At 44.4% G+C, this 18117-nt stretch overlaps 1 protein-coding gene across 1 annotated transcript; it reads right to left on the bottom strand.

The window, feature by feature from the left end:
* Positions 1-8814: 8814 nt before the first annotated feature.
* Positions 8815-17845, bottom strand: LOC310789591 (uncharacterized protein; the record flags this gene model as incomplete). The annotated part of the gene is made up of 5 exons (XM_083651237.1): positions 8815-9463; positions 10978-11776; positions 13104-13379; positions 15387-15470; positions 17555-17845. The coding sequence occupies 5 exons, from the start codon at positions 17843-17845 to the stop codon at positions 9042-9044; spliced, it is 1872 nt and encodes a 623-aa protein (XP_083507363.1). The 3' UTR covers positions 8815-9041.
* Between the last annotated feature and the right edge of the window lie 272 nt (positions 17846-18117).

Here is an 18117-nt window from a genome sequence, read left to right as displayed (position 1 = left end):
CCGGCTGACACCCCAAAAACCTACAATCCGCTACAGAATATTGTTTGTTTATTAACTGGCCCCTGGCCTCCTATCATTTCACAAAAGTGGCCCCCGGACAAAGCAAGTTGAGTATCCCTGCCTTATATTGTTATTATTTTTTAATTAGATTGTTGTCACTTTGATTATTCTACTGACTTCAGTGCAGCTCGGACGGAAACTGTGCAGTTCCTGTATACTGCACTCGTAGCAGCAGTGCTACATCATGCCAGCAGGAGGAGAAAAACAAAAACCCTCTTGAATGTCCTTATAGGGAGTTTGGCTAGAGAAGAAAGGCTTCAAGAATCCTACCTGGACAGGCAGAACGAGGAAAAGAGGTCTTACGCTATCATTTGCACATTGTTGCAATTCCTGTGTTTCTGGAAATGAGACTGTACAGAGCCTTATGGAAAGTGTGCAGCGCGCTTTTAGACAAAAGCTTGACATTGACAGTAGGGCTGCCTGCAACTAACGAGTATTTTCACCCCTCCCCCCCTTCCCCCTCTGATTAATCAATTAAACAATTAGTCTAGAAAATGGAAAAAAGAAAGACAAAAAAACATATTCTCATCAGAAGTAATTACACTCATTTAGTCTGACCAGCTGCCAAAAAAAAGCGTTAATTTTATTTAAAAAAAAGAAATGATATCAAGCAAACGAAGCAAATGTTAGCATTTGTGAAGCTGTGACCAGCAAATGTTTTGACTTGAGAAATGACTAAAATGATTAATCGATTTTCAAAATTCTAATCATTAATTTTCTGTGGATCGACTGTCCGATTAACCGACTAATTGTTTCAGCATGATAGATACGCGTATTGAATAAGAAACATGTTGTCTCACTCTGCAGTTTGTAATACTGTACAGATTAGACAAAAACTGGCAATGATGTAGAGAAAAGGAGAGAGAAAAGGAGAGTGGTTAAATAGCTAATATACTGTATATACTGTATATAAAGTGTGTTCAAAATAGTATGCAGTATGGGTTGTTTGTACCAGAGTGATTTAAAGAGAGAGTGGCACCAATGGAAGTCCAAAATGCTTGACCGTCACGTAACTCATGTTGCTATAGTGTGTGTGTGGGGGAATAGTTCCAGATACATTTGAACGCATAAAATAAAGCTGATAATATACTAAACTAGACGTGCACTCAGAGTGCAGACCTCCAGTCTGCTGCAGCTATGCACATTTTGTGAGTCGGATCAGAACCCGGACCCACCCACAGAATTTGATTCTTTAAACGCATTAAAACCTTTCAAAATACATCACAAACGGTCCATGCTGCTGCAACTCAACAGCGCTGCTTAATCCAGAACCTTACGTCCAGGAACTATTGTGAGGTTTAAAAATAAATAAATAAAAAATCCATTGGAGTGAATGGAGATGACGCAACTCTTATATCTCTATGGCCCTGGGCCCAGTTGCACAAAGCACCTTAGGTTAAGATTTCCCTTAGGGTCCGAGTTCAGGTGTCCATAAAATAGAATTGGCTGCACAAAACACCCTTAAATCTTGTGCTTATGTTTTCCTTCAAATGTTTAACCTTATGGAGAAGATTTAAGGGTGTTTTGTGAAGCCAATTCTATTTTATGGACACCTTAACTCTGACTCTAAGGGAAATCTTAACTTTAGGTGATTTGTGCAACTGGGCCCAGGTTTGTATTATTGTACACGTCAGTTGGACAAATGACTAACTGGGTATTAACATTCACTGGGGAATAATATTATGCTCACTTTAGGCGAGTTGCTCTTTTTGTGTCTGTTTTGCGTGTTGTACTTTTTGGTTTGTTTCCCCTGAAATATAGATAATGATTTTTTTTAAACTGATGATGTTTTTCATGCATTTTGTTTGGCAACAGAGGAATGTACTTTACTAGTCTTCCCAATAAAGCAAGTTGAAATTTAAATCGAGAGAGAGACAGAGAGACAGAGAGACAGAGAGAGAGAGAGAGAGAGAGAGAGAAACAAGGCCAGGTAAGAGAAAGTGAGTGAATCAGGTATAGCCTGTAGCCACAACAGTCATTTATTCATCTATCTCTCCCCCTCCCTCTCTCTCTCTCCCCCTCCCTCTCTCTCTCTCTCTCTCTCTCTCCCTCTTCTCATCCATCTCCTCCCAGCTCTCTCTGACAGTCTATTTGGCCCACGCTGCCCTGTCATCCATTCAGCCTGTCAGCCCTGGCAACAGCAGGCGATCTCACACACGCTCATATTTGTATCGGCCGAGCGGCGCGAGAGAGAGTCCCCGTCCCGCCACCAGGAGGCCGCGGGTTCAGTTCCCCTGACAGCCGGTTCACACGAGACCGATCCCACAACGAGAAGGTCGGGGGGGTTTTGATCCTCGTGATGCGGAGCTATAGGGCCATGCATGGCTACAGCAGACTAGCCTCTCTGCACTCTGACTGGTGAAATGCATTACTATAGGGCCATGCATGGCTACAGCAGACTAGCCTCTCTGCACTCTGACTGGTGAAATGCATTACTGCTGTCATGTGAACGTCTCATCATTACGCTCTTACAGTTTTATCATGTTTAAACTTCATTTGAAAGATGGCATGGTTCTCAACCTGGGGGTCAGTATACCTATACCTCCAGGCTCCAGCAGCCTATAGTCGGCAGAATTAATTTCTGCAATGCACGGATTATGTAGAATATAAACATTTCTGAATCAAAATATGTTCGATACGTGTATCAACATTATACATCTCATAGAGCCAAACTTTTTTGAATGGGGGGCCAGATTAGATCATGTGAAAATGCCGGGGGGCCAGTTGCTCGCATCATATGGGTTACAAAATAAAATAAAATAAAAAACCACATACAAAATGTACTCTTTAAAGATTTTGTTTACCATCTGAAAACATGAGTTCTGCATGTGCTGTTCCTACTTGGTGCTTGTACAAACTGTATGATAGTGCTGTCGTCGTTAGGTGAAGGGAAAAAATGCAAATTGAACTTGCTTGATTAACCATTTGGAGGGCCACATATAGTATATTTTGAGAAACAAGCCGAGGGCCACTTAAAATCTGTCGTCCGCGGCCGCAATTGGCCCCAGGGCCGGACTTTGGGCATGCCTGTCATAGAGCAGCCTATATTGAAATAGGCACGGTGGCCAGTAGGGGGTGTCGTGGTCGGGGGGGATGCGTAAAGTTTAAACACTTTCCTTTCACACTGGAAATAGATGAGGGTCATGTTCAATTCAATTCCCCAGTCATGGTCACACAACGTCTAGCCTACATTTAAAGGTAAGATGCAAATGTTTTATTCTGCCGATCGGGTTTTCCCCCCGGGGGGGTCGCAAGATGATTTATGCGACGAGGACAAAACACTTGTATTATACAAATGTATTCTCCTTTCACATTTTCAGGTGGAATATTGTTTTCAGCCTCAAGGCCTCCTGTTATCATCAAATGAAACCAGCTGAAAAAGGAAATCATTCTTTGTTTGAACTGTTCTCGGGCGGTTGTGATGGCTGTGATCATTTTCAGGGGTCATGAGCCAAACTGGTTATGAACCGCTGACAAACTCTACAACACTTGGCTTATGAAACGGCTTCAAGCCCCAGTGGATCAACGGGGAAACACAGGTTGGTCGAGCGAAAACCAAGGCTGCTTTTCTCCGTTCCTGAAAAGTTCTCACATTTTGAAGATACAAGGTTTTCACACAACACAACACAACAGCAGCAGTTACAGTTACAGTGTTTCCCGGGTGTGTGAGCGTCTTAAATACAAAAAGAAAAGAAAGCAGTTCCTATGCTTATGCTTAATTTCTGGTCTATAAACTAATAACTAAACTATAGACCAGCTGTCCAAATTATTTCCTATGAAGGGCCAAAATTAATCTGGGTGGATGGCCGTGGGCCAAAACTAAGAATTATATCATTTTACATTCCAAATCTAAAATAGGTCTTCTAGTTTCAGATGGTAAAAGTATCATCAGGCTAGCTTTAAAGATTAGCCCACCCTGCAGCCTCTGAAAGACAGTAACATAAGTGTGATTTTTCTTCCTTGCAAAACCATGGAGCGCCAAAACAAGTTTGGCCCGCGGGCCCCACATTGGTCAGCCATGCTATAGACAAATGTTCTATCTATACTTTATAGCCACAAACTATAAGTGTAGTATAGATTTTTGGTTCAACTAAACTCATACTAAAAATGGATGCAATCCTAACACTCACTGAGAGAGAAAGAGAGAGAGAGAGAGAGAGAGAGAGATACCGGCTGCTGTATCAAAATTCTACTTTTATATAGGCCTAATATTCCTACAGGGACCAGAGTGTCTCTGTGCTATTAAATAGTGAGTTTATAGTGACCATGTCATCACCTCATAATGGTACTATAATATTCCTATAAAGATGTATATCATATTTGGTGGTGTTTTTATCTCCCTGACCATAATTTAGTCCACATTAGAGCCACAGAATGAGATGTCTATTGAACTAAATGTGAGAATATCTTAGGCTAGCCTTGCCTATGATTTTGTCAAGAATCCCATGTTGTGTATTGTAGGTATAGAGATAGGCTACAGAATGATGATCAGAACACTTCTTCTTCTACATGATCTGTGTTAACCTCCTGGAAATTAGCCTAAATAGTGTTTAAAAATGTAGCAGTTTGGGGGACCCCTGGCGGTCCCCGGACGGCCGGACCCCACGTAGACAACCAGTCTTATCAACAGGGATGATGCAAACTCATGGAGAGTGAAAAAGGTACCAGGGCTGATACAAAACCACTCAAACTCATTCAGTTAAGTGCCCTATTTTGGGATCAAAAAGATGACAGTCACCTAAAGGTGACTATAGTTTGCATCCCTGTTGTATCAATGACTAAAGTTTTTGTACAGTAAATGTGCTTCTAGGCCTCTGAGACAGAGAGACAGAGAGAAAGAGAGAGAGAGAGAGAGAGATCTACTTACCCGCAAAAATGTAGAAATGTGTCCCCATACGATGGCAGCTAGAGTCCCTTCGGTCCTCCTGCCGTTTCACATCACCGACAACAGCAACACGAACTGGCCGTCTCTCTCTCTCTCTCTGTCCCTCCCTCCCCTCTCTCTCTCTCTGTCCCTCCCTCTCCCCCCCCCCTCTCTCTCTCTCTCTCTCTCGGGAGACTTGGCCCACCTCCTCAGAATAGCGCCCCGTTAAACTCTCGGTGATAGCCTACCCGTGGTACCCGGTGCGAAACCCCCGCATGCCGACATCAACACAGAGAGAGAGACGCGCTAAACGTCCGACTGCACTGTCTGTCTGGAGCATCCTCCTCCTCCGTGTCACATCCAGAACCAGAACCACACCGCCAGCATCATCTCATCACGTCCTCCGGTCTTCTTCCTCTCTCGGATCACTCCTCTCCCTCCCTCCCAGCAGCAGCAGGCTAGATATCAGCGGCTCTCCTGTGTTTCTCCCTCATACCTCGCCAGTCTCTCCAGCCTCCTCTCCTCTCCTCTCTCTCTGTCTGTCCCGTGGTTCGTCCCGTGGTTCTGACTGCAGCCCAGTAAAGTGTGTCACGGTTCGGTTGGGAAGAGCAGCGCATCATTCAGGCCAGCTGAGCCAGCCAGGAAATCCCTCACTCACCAAAATGAACCGCAGTCCTCCTAAACCAGTTAGTCCTCTGATTCATGTGCTGGAATGCGAAAGGGACACAGGTTCCTAAGGTTAGGAGTAGCCTAAATATCACAGCAACACTGTATAGAGAGATACTGATGGCTAGTTATGTAAAGACTGTAGGCTTCTGTATCTAGTATATTCTAGAATGTTAATAGAATAGCAATTGCATTATTTGTAGAGTTATAGTAGCCTAATATTGGCCCATCACACTGAATGCGTTGGCAACACAACTCTTGTGATGCCAACAAAGCCATACTTTAATAATAATAAATACATAAATATACATAATCTATATATATATACATACTGTATATAGTTCAGTACTCAATATTATATTATAGATCAAAACTAATCCAAATAGTGATATTTTAGGAATATCATTAAGATACCATTGGAGATTAATACACTATAAGTCCCCATATGAAAGATGAAAAAAAACGCTATAATGGCACTCCATCAAATCATGCATGTTCCTCTTTCATTAACAGCAAGTTGTTTCAGATAAGCAGGTTTTTTTTTCTTTTAGCATAAATTATACTCTTTCCACAAGGCATTTTGACTTGTCATATCGAGGGTTAATGACAAGGTAATTATTCGTTACACCGGTGTCAACCCATTTATGACAAGTCAACATGCCAGCACAGCAGCAATAAGGGCCCGTTATCCTATCAATGCCAGTTGTAGCCTATAGGGGTAATAGGCCTAAACACAAAATAATCAATTCAATCAGTAGATGGCTTCACTCAAGGCAAGTTATTCCAGATAACTGTTTTGCCACCATGAACCTATATTAATGTCAGTTGTAGAGTAGACCTATAGACAAAGAAGCAATCAATTAAGTAGCCTAACTGATCTTGGGCATCTTCACTCAGTCACTTATAGAACATCACCCTACATTAAAAAGAATAGGCTACTGAACAAATGGATGATGCACAAACATATATTAATTGTTTTTGTGATGTCTTTCATTCAAAAGCAGTGCAATAAGCCTAGTAGGTAAACGTTTCCTCTCTTACCTAGGCTACCCAGAGAACATTAACCTTTGTAAAAACACAAACATGAAAAAACAAACCAAGATCGCCATCTGCTGGCATAACTCACTCATTCAACCACATATAAATTCAAGTAGGAAAGGCTATCTAATATAACCAGTTCAGTAGCCTAACTGATTTTGATTCAGAAAACATTTTATACACATGGTACACATTATCAACAAAAATATAATAAAAGACAGGTGAGATACCACTGGGAAACTGAGAATCTCTACTTTACTTGAGTTTTTAAAGCATATATTAGCAGTTCAAACGTGATTAGACATTTTATAATAGCTATTTTTAGCTGCAGGCGGCTGTCTCAGTCTTTGACGCGGTATACTTTGCAACCGCTCGCGGGCCACATCGAATTAGGGCCTTGAGTTTGACACGTGATCTAGCCCCTTTCAGACTCTTCCAGGTATGATGTCGTCATCATCACACGTGATCGTCTACCCTACAAGAGTCCCTTATCCGTACATAGACTTCCCTGCGACTCGCTCTCAAGCTGTCTAAATCAGCGATACGCACGTATTTACAAGTGTCACAGAAACATTTCAGAGCCACCTACAAGAGCTGAAGGGTTCCTTGCTTCTCGACGGAGGGGTTTGAAAGCGCGATGCTGCTCATAAATGCCTCTTTTTTATCAGAATTCTGTGCTGGTGATGATATTTTTTCCGGGTTAGAGCTCCCAGCCGTCACAGCGCTCAGCAGCGCCACTCTGGTCGCAAGCTGCAGGGATGGCGGGCAGACGTCAGTGCCCTGCCACCAGGAGGCGTCGCAGGATTAAAGGAGCAAAATGTCGAGGAGAGGTGGTTCCTGGCTGATGACCCTGCAGCTGACCCATGGGCACCGAGGAGGCGCGTCAGGCAGCAATGGCCAGCAGGTCACAGCAGCTACCTGTAGGCTACACTTACTGAACCAGCTACCTGTAGGCTACACTTACTGAACCAGCAGGTCACAGCAGCTACCTGTAGGCTACACTTACTGAACCAGCTGGAGAAAAGCCCCCAAAAAGAGTCTGCAGCATAATCTTCTTGGCCGAGAGTACAATCGCTACCATCACTATCCTCTGGACTAGGGCTGGGTATTGGCAAGGACCTCACGATACGACACGTATCACGATCATAGACTGTAAGATCACGATCATAGACTGTAAGATCACGATACGATTGTATCACGATACATTGCGATACAATAGATATTGCGATACTCTACATAATTTACTGAAAATTAAAAAATACAGCTGAAAATACAACCCACTGTGTACCACCCAAGTAGTGTAATAATATGTACATCACTTTATATTGATAATTTAGTGGACAAATTGAGTCAAAACTACTGTTGAGTGTGTTACATTCAGTGAAAAAAGTATTATTGTGTCACTGAACACAGAGCTGTGCAAAAAATCGATATGGCGATATATCACGATATTTTTTCTGAAATATCGATGCAGTATAGACCCTTTTCGCTAACCCTGGACGGCACCATATTGTTGACATACCGTCCTGCGCGCACACAGCGCTGCAGCTGACAACTAGTAACAGCCATTGTCGTTTCTGTTCCATTACAAAATAGCGATGGTAATGACAGCAATAAAAAACCCACAGTTGTTTGTATGCTGCTGTTAATGCCTGTAATAAATAAACAAAAGAACGAGGTGAACAGACTTTGCTGTGAGGAGCTGCCAGAAAGTTTCACCTGTCTCTCCTAACTATCCACACATCTCCTGTGCTGCTGACGACGTATCCTCAGTCTCGCTCCCTTCACGTCTGTGGACGGTAGAGATAGAAACAAACCACGGGGACTTTATTGCTGTCATTACTACAGCCATGCCTAACGCAGGTCACCATCCGAACACAATTGGAACGATACAGGTAACGCTAACAGCGGCTAGCTTCCTATAAACGCTGCTACACTATAGGCTGTCACTTGAGAGCTGCAGCACTATGTCGACAATATGGCGGCGGTGGGCGTGCCCGTACGTGAGTGACGTCAATCGAATAAGGTCTATTGCGGAAAAAAAGATCGCAATTTATTGCCGTATCAATTTTATTGCACAGCCCTATCTTGGACTGTGCCGGAGTTACGCTCAGCATGTCCAAAAGTCCTACCTTAGTCAACTCTTTCACCGCCTGTCTCTGGCTGCAGCACCAGACAAGCCAGTAAGCTCCAGGGTCTGTCGCTGGCTGCAGCACCAGACAGGCCAGTAAGCTCCAGGCTGGAAACAAGAACTGACCAGTGACCAACCACCATAGGAACTCCACCATCCTCTACCTCGAGCAGACTTCTTAAAGAAACGATGCAATCTGATCCCCCTGTTTGTCATATTTTAACAATATTTTTTGAAATACCATCATGTTTTGTGTTCGATGTATGATGCAATATATGTTCATTAATAAACTTCAACTTCAATTTCAGGTGGCCTTCTGTTTCCCATAAGCATCCGCTTTGGACTTCCCTCCTCTTGCTTCACGTGTGTGTCAGTGAGGATGGCTCTTAAGCCTTTCCCCCACCTTCTCTGCTTCTTCCCAGGTCTGGCCCAGAGCACCTCCGGAGCCGAGTCCTCGTCTTGAGCCTCGGCAGTGCAGGTGGAAGGACTGGCGACGGGGTACGAGATTGGTGCCGTCTCGTCCGGGCCAGGCGGTGCTGGCTCCACAGTGGCCGATGGAGGTGCAGGTGTGTCGGTCACGTACGCAGGTGAGAAACCGCTCTCGTCCAAGATGTCGGGGTTGAGGGGCCACACACCTGTGCACCTGAAGGAGGCTGTTATGTTGGCTGATGTGGCAGCGGATGGAAGCGATGTTGTCACAATACCTGGGACAACAGATGAAAATTAATTAGATTTTAAATGTTGGTTAATATGCATTATGCACTGTCCCTATTTAAAGCGTAACTGCACCATATAGTGTTGGGCTGAAGCGCTCTACCCTGGAGATTTGAAAAATGCATCTCTAGCAGTGCATTTGGGCAGCGCTGGGAGGGCTTAAGACCGAGCGAGAACAGAAAAGCGCAGACACAGCTCCACAGTGAATGGGGAGAGAGAGTGGCGGTGGCTGCTTTATAGGGCTGTCAAAATTGGCCCAAAATCATATTCGAATATTCCCTCAAAACAAAACATATTCGTTTGAATAATATTCAAATACTTATTTTTTTTGCATGCGTGCGTGGCAAGGCAAACCAATACAACCAGAGAGCTTATATAACTAGGTATATTTATTTGAACATTAAAAAAAAAATCAACATAAACATTGTTTTTTCCCCATATTTATTCAGTCAGTACTAGTAGCCTACACTTTTGTAATGATTTTAAATAACCAGGCAAACGATGTATGTTTTTATGTTGCTCTCTTGGCCAGGTTCTTTACCTGGTTAAATGTAAATATATAATATGAGGAACCAAGATTGTCTCTATTTCAGTTAATGCAAAATAAGAAACCGGAACTATTTTGGTCAGGAGATGATGCGAAGTTGGAATGGTTGTTCAGAGATGAAGTCTTCAGTTTGGCCAGGTTTATTGGGAGGGCTTGGAAACTCAGAATGGAGAAGCTGTTCATCTGAATATATAACTCTGTCTTGTTTATGTTTGAGCGTTTTGTAGCTTGTTTGTTGATTTGTTTGTATTGTTGAACTTGAATGATTTGTGTCTTGTAAGCCCAGATGGGCTGGGCACCTTGAATATGGTGCATGACACAGAAATAAAAATCTATCTATCTATCTATCTGTAAATAATAATAATAATAATAATAATAATAATAATAATAATAATGATCAATTTGAATATTAATTTTCATATTTGAATATTCTTTCAATTACATTTGAATATATATTCGAATATAGAATATTCTTTGACAGCCCTACTACTTTATTAGAGGTTTTTAGCGTTATTTTCAGCGGTTACGTTCTGAAGCACAAATAAACACACACACCTGACCTGAAACACACACACCTCCTCAAACACACACTGACAGAGCAGCCCTCTGCTGGAGACGAGGAGCAGGGAACACTGAAGGCTGCGTGAAAGCGGCGATATTTGAATGACAACGAGCTGTGCACCGTGACTGCTGTTGATTGGCTGGGAGCCCATGGGGGGGGTGGGTGGCGGTGGGGGATCTGGCGGTGACGAAAATTTGAACTCTTACGTCAGCCCAACTCATGATCAGCCAATAGGTTTTTTTTAACTTGAATTCAAATACTTGCCCTAAAATGTCAGGACAACACTACTAATACACTGGTTTTCACCTGGGGGGGGGGGGGGGGGGGGGGGGACGGGGGTAAGTTTGTTGGTGTGCAGTAGTTACTCTTAAATAAATTCATATTACAAATCATACCTGGTAAATCATAAATGGTCATGCTTTTTCCAGGATTCACCATCATCCAGCGATCCATAGCCGTGTTGATGTTGCTCTTCAGGGGGCCGAAGACACTGCGATCCAAGGGCTGGAGCCTGTGGGGCCAGCCGGCGGGGAAGGAGCGCAGCACCACGCCGTTGTCTCCGCAGTGATCTTCGGCTTCCGGCGAGAGCCGAGACACATGGTCGTCGTTGAGGAGTAAGAGCACTTTTGACCGAGGGGACGCTCTGGTGTAACTCACAAAGTGTTTCAGGAACATCAGGAAGTCCTTCTCCTGCGGCCGCCCGGACGCGCTGCACGAGCCGACGCAGCCCGCGGGCCCGTCACGGACAAAGTGCTCGTGGTAAACGTCGCCGGGGAAGACGAAATGGGGAGGGATGCTGTTGCCCACGGCGCTGACCGCTATCGCCATGGTGACCGATGTCCCTGTCTCCGCGGAGGCCATGGCTCCGGCCTGCTTCCTTCCTCGGCTGGCGAGGATCGTGTGCAGCACCTGCTCAGTGACTGCGTTGGTCTCGTCGGCGTTCCACACATCTCTCGCTTGGAAGTGGTGCTGCTCCAGGACTTTGGACAGGTTCGAAAAGAAGCTGCCTCCCGCGGTCGGATCGGAACCTGTTGCCCTTGGAAGGCCGGTGGCCTGAGGTGGACGGACGGCCAGTTGTTGATTCCGCTCTTGGAAGCTGGTGAACCAGTCCTTCCCGGCCATCTGGCGGGCATCCCAGGCCTCGGGATAATCACATCCGTGCTTCTTGGCCAGCTCGTAGGCAAGCCGACGAACCTGATGACATTAAACAACCACTGTGAATTCGCTTTTTTTTTTTTTACCAATGAACTATAACGTCTCCCCTACATTGATTTTAACTCAATTATCTTGCCAACATTTTTAACCTACGAACTGTAATATATACGTATACGTATTTTTAACCCCATTATCTTAACTTATTTATGCATTTATTTCAACAATTGACATTTTTTACCTATGGACCATATATATAATATATATATATATATATATATATATATTTAGAACACGGCTCTCTTGAATACTCGATTCTGATTGGTCAATCAACAAGATTCACCGGTCATTATTTCTCGACAACCGACCGCTGCTCTGCCACACCTGGATTAATCAGTTGATAAGAGCCTTTTGTCAGCAAGACACTACTAATTAGGCCAACCAGCTGCAGCTGTGGCGTCTTGTGTGCCAATTACGAATGAAACCGCTTTGTCGTTGAAAACGCTATTAAAAAATCTATTTGAATAATTCTTTTTGTCAGATTACTGAAATAATTTAGTTGTAGGCCGTGTTCTAAGCGGGATAATGTATAGTGAGGCGGTGATTACTGGAAATAATGACCTTCAGGTGAATGATTAAGCCCTCCGCTGCGCGTCGGGCTCAATCATTCACCTGTCGGTCATTATTTCGCCAGTAATCACCGGCTCACAATACATTATCCCTTACATATATATATATATGTGTGTGTGTGTGTGTGTGTGTGTGTGTGTGTGTGTGTGTGTGTGTGTGTGTGTGTGTGTGTGTGTGTGTGTGTACACAAAGAAATAAAAAATACATGGACAATGAGGCTATGATCGGCGACTTTTGTGATGTAAAAAAAGAAAGAAAAAATAAGATGTGGTGGCACGTTGTGTCAAGTGTACATAGCCTACAATGATAATAGCTCAGGGAAATGTCCGGCCCTCGGGCCCTTCACTTTCTGACAATGTGGCCCCCTGAACAATAATACAGTTGAATAGCCCTGTTGTAAGGAGGGGGGATGCACGATATATCAGCAATCAAATTATCATCGGTCTGATGTTGCAATAATATCGGTAATATCAGCCAAAATGTTCACATTGAGAAGAAACAATGTGGTATATGATTTATGGGCTTTTCTAAATGTTTTGGAAATACAGAAATGCATTACTTTTTCAAATTCACAGCGTTTACACGTACAGTATGTACAAAACGTGATCATCATAGAAATGTGTTTTTATACAGATCACATCGACATCGCTACATATCGGTTATCGGCCATAACAGCAATGTTAATATCGGTTATCGGTATCAGAAAAGGTTGGGGAGCGCTGATCTAAGCTTACGGTACCTCTCGGCCCACTCTGGGCCCGTTGCGTAGCAGATACTCTGTGAGGCGGCCCTCTTGCTCTGCAGAGAACACATTGTTGGGCCCAGAACCTCCTGGAAGTGGTGGTGCGGTGATGTCCTTCTGTGTGCTCTTCACACATCGGTTAAGAGCAGTATCTGCAGCAGCACCTCTGACAGTCTTTTCCTGAGCCAACACAGTCTGACATGCTTTAGACAAGACATCGGGACTGGTGGTGAGCCCTCTGGTGGTCTTTCTCACTCGAAGTCTGGGCATTTCCTGCAAACAAAGAGCAAAGAAACATTCTTAATAACAGGGCCAGACCCGTGCACCTTCTTAAATTCAAAGACAATGAGCCAACACTACACTGCACAGCATAAACGTTAGTCATTTGAGAAAAGGATCACATTTCTGTTACAGCACTGAGAATTTTTACAATGAGATACCAGTCTCTCAAGGTCAAACACAGAAATGTACTAACTAAGGTGGTTAATGTCTAACAAAATAACTGGCACTACTCGGACGGGTAACTGCAGGATCTTTACATGTAACATCTAAGAAAGCTAAATCCATCGTGTCTGAATGTCCCCATCCCTGACACCAACGGTTTCAGTTTCTGCAATCCAGTTCCCTCCTCAGATTTCCACACATCAAATATAACAAATATAAACACTCCTCTGCCATCTCCTTGCTGTATGTCGCTGTGTACTTTAACACATTCACTGCCAACAGTTTTTTTTTTTACTGTAGGTAGCTTCTGCCAAGGGTTTTTTTGAGTATTCTGGCTCATCTTTCAAGAGCCGAGGATTATTTTCTGCTAGGAATTTGTGAACACAAAATATCTCAAAAGAACTAATAGAATGTGTGCTTTCTCTGTCTAAAAGAGTTAGTTTGTAGAGTTAGTAGTTATGTAGGCATTAGCAGTTGAATACAGCATGGTTTCAGCGTCTGAAAAGGAAAGTTGAGATAAATGCCTTTTTGTGAAATTCGATAGAACAGTCACTTTAACCATTTATTTTTGGCATCAGTAACACATCAGACATCTAAACGTTCTGAACAGTAATTTCCTCCATAACACCACCCCCACCCCCCTCTCCTTCAAACTCCTCCCTCCGTGTGTGTTCTCCTCCTCCCTCCGTGGCTCTGCAGCGGGCGTGTCACAAGCGAGTTTCTGCTGTCTGTGCTGCCTGGCTGCTGGCGGCCGCTCTTTGGGGCTGGATGTCTGGATGGGGCTCGTTCGTTTTCGGTTGTGAGCTCAGCTGGAATGAAGCTGCGTGCGATTCTGGGCTTTCTGCTGGTGTTTCAAAGTGTGTTCCACCCGTAATCTATTATGCAAATTTGCAATCCCCCACCGCCAGCTCCCAGCGCGAAAGCGAAAGCGTTTTCGCCAATCCATTTTCATGAGAATGGCTTCCTCACGCTGCTGTCTTTGCTTGGCTTTCTCTCGTCTGGAGAGCACTGTCGCCACTTAATGGGTCAGTAAAATAGGTTAAACACCTTCAATAGCTCCCATATTTTTCTAGGAGATGTAAAAGGGTTTGATCCACGTCCCACCGTCAAATTTTTTTTTTTTTTTTTTTTGACGAGATATCTCGTCTACGGCAGTCAAGCGTTGGTTTCTGCTTGACGAGATATCTCGTCCACGGCAGTGAACGTGTTAATACACTATTATTATTTTATATATTGATGTATTTATACTCCAAATAATTTATTTTGGGGAAATTGTTATTATCAATCATAACTAAAACATATTAATCTGATAATTTTCACATAAATCACCTCAATAATGTTTTCTATGTGCACTCCAGGGAGTATCAAACAGATGTTGCTTGTTCATTTTAAGAATGGCGTTTACCTGTTTTTGCAAATGAACTCTAGCAGAGTGAATTGTGACATCACACACTCAAAGCTGGCTCCATAGGATCCCATTATAAAGTTGAAAAAAGTCTCAAACCTAAACTGCGATTTCTCAAAAAGTACAAAAGGTATCAAGAGCTGAATAAGAAATAAGAATAATAAAGTTACTCAAAGTGTTGACCTGTTCAAAGTTTGAATGGAGTATATGGAAGGTAGAGGGTTTGAACAGTCCTCCCATAGACTTCAACAGGTACTAAAAGGTTATGGGGCTGTGTTCGGGTCCTCAAGATGGCGGCCATAACAAAAACATCATGTGACTGAAACTCATGAATATGAATTAGACATGTATCACCCTGTGTGTGTGTGTGTGTGTGTGTGTGTGTGTGTGTGTGTGTGTGTGTGTGACAGCATCACTTTAAACATGAACACCTCTTCCAGAGTCACCACCATCTGCGTTCCAGGAGCCTCCAGCATTCCAGGAGCCTCCAGCATTCCAGGAGCCTCCTTGATTGCCTAAGGACACAAATACTCCTTCAAACTCATCCATCCTCTACTATAAACCATTTCACCAATAACAGAAAGTAGAAAGCATCCTAGCATTCTGCTTCCCAACACCCTTCACCACAGTCATATTTCTGGCATCTACTGCTTCTTTTTTTTACTTGACTAACGTATCCACCTTATTTTTGAAATGCCCCGCTGTAAAAAGATTATGGGTGCAAGGTCCGGTCTAGAACGTGACTGATTGTTGCAGTTGGTTAACGTTACTTGTTGGCAGAGGGCTCTACTCTGCGGCGCTCGTACTCAGCGCATTTCCTCATCAAACTCCGACGCTGAAGAAAAAAGAAGTTGCTTGTCACAAAGAAATAACACTCGTTTGACGACTTATTGGAGGATATGTAATAATGTTATCTATCACATCCGCTAACCTGTTGCTCTTTGAACAAGTCGGGATATTTATCGGCGAGAGGGGCACGGTGGCTCAGTGGTAGAGCTGTCGCCTCACAGTCAGAAGGTCCTGAGTTCGATTCTCGCCTGGGACACTGTGGGCGCTGTGGTTGTGTTCCCCCCCATATCTTCAGTGCCTACTGCCCAGGGGCCGGTTGCACCAACTGGTCTTACACTGGTCTTAAGCTAAGTTGGTCGTAACTTTACGACCTAACAGCTACGCCGGTTGCACCAAGACGACTTAAGCCTTATTTTCACTAAGACCAGGCGTAACTCCTACGCCTCGTCAGGAGGAGGCGTAGAGCCTGCCTGTAACAGAGATCTCCGCGGAGACCTTTTTGACCGTCATCGTCGTAACACCGCCAGTTCGCCGTCTTTGAAAGCACGACGTTAGATTATAACTAACTAGTTAACCTAACCCGCCTTCCAAAATGTTGCCGTTAGTTTTTTAGAAGTTAATACATAGAATTGGGAACGTTACATTCAATTTCATTCAGACTGACTCTGTCTGCTCAATAGCCGCCATTTTTCCCCCGGAGCGAGGGAGGATGGGAGGAGGGAGGGTGTTTTACAGTAGTGGCTGAGAGAGCGTAGTGGCACAGTGCTCCAAGCAGGTCACGAGGCACATTTTTGGCAACATCATCCAATCAGGGTGCATTCCCTGGCAATTCACATGGACGCGCATTGCTACGACCAGCATAGTTAAGACCAGACATAAGCCGTGTTGGTGCAACAGGCGTAAGTCCATGGTCTTAACTAAGACCGACGTAGGAGTTACTACCAGGCATAGTTAAGACCAGTTGGTGCAACCGGCCCCAGGTGGGGTATCTCGTCGTAAGGGTCTTTCTCTCTGTGTGGAGTTTGCATGTTCTCCCCGTACCCCCCAGGGGGTTCCTCCGTATATAACCCCCCCAACTAAAAACATGCAGAAGATCAGATCGTCATCGTCATCCGACCAGTGACGACAACACCCGAAGTTGGTCCCCGGGCGCTGTACGAGAAAGCGACCACTGCTCCTGGCCTGCCCCTCGGAGGAAAGGACATGCCTGGATGGGTTAAATGCAGAGGACACTTTTCACCGGCCACCGTCAGCATGAGTGTGTTGTGGCCGCATGCATGTGTTGTGGTGTTCGTGTGACAATAAAAGACGGGGCTTGTCCCGTTACGAGAGAGAGTTACGAGAGAGAGAGAGATGTTTGGCCAAGCTGGACGTGATTGGCTCCCTTCGCCTGCAGCTTTGAAACATTGTTTACAGCACGGATTCCTCGTGAGTCCCGAGTGGTAGCGAGTGGATTGGTTAAACTCACTCCCCAGGTATAAAGGCATGTTAACCAGCTCCGCCAAGGGAGCTAGCTCTCTTGGCGTTGCGGTTAACATGCTGGACTCCCAAGCCGAGGGTCGGCAGTTCGAATCCACCCCTGGGCAAGCCCTTAACATGGGTTGCTGCAAGTACCACCTACACAACGCCGTAACATACAGACACAGACAGGTGTCAGCAACGTAATGGGGGGAGGTGGCTGGGAGGATTACACCGGAAGAAGCACCCATATTTCACGTAAGCCATCAAGGCAGCTAGAAATAAGGTGGATAACCTATCAATTATTTATGAATTTTCATGAACTTCCTCATTGAACTTCATCTAATCTTACCTCCTCAGGACTCACACCATAGTAAAGTGCTTTGGTGTTTATGAGATCAGCTCTCAGCACAGCCTCCAGCTCTGGAGAGAAGACCTTGTTGTGAGCCCTGTATCCTGGTAACGGTGCATTGACGTCCTTGGCTTTCCTCTCAGCATATCTAGCAAGAGTGGTGGAGGACACGCCATTGACCTTGGCAGCCCCACGTACGGATTGTCCATCTAAGACAGCCTGGTAGGCTAAAGGGAAGGCATCGGGAGGGTAAAGACCTCTGGTGGTCTTTCTAACTCGAATCCTGGGCATTTCCTGCAAACAACAGCAAAATAAATATACGTCTTTATTTACAGGGCGACACACACCCCTTATTAAAGTCCCGCCCCTCCACCGTCTCCCTCAATGTTTTGCTAGTTAGCACAACCACAACAGATAAGCTAGCCTAGCATGTGCCATACATTTACAATATGCCAAACAAATAAGTGGTACAAACGGAAAGCACTCCCGTTTTGTATTTTTTACTTACCAAGTGAAAAAGCCTCACATTTGCTGTATCCCCGGTAATACGGATCAGAGCTGAA

This window comes from Poromitra crassiceps, assembly GCF_964638095.1.
Source record: "Poromitra crassiceps genome assembly, chromosome: 14".
Classification (NCBI taxonomy): Eukaryota; Metazoa; Chordata; class Actinopteri; order Beryciformes; family Melamphaidae; genus Poromitra; species Poromitra crassiceps.
This window is presented reverse-complemented; position numbering and strand designations above follow the sequence as displayed.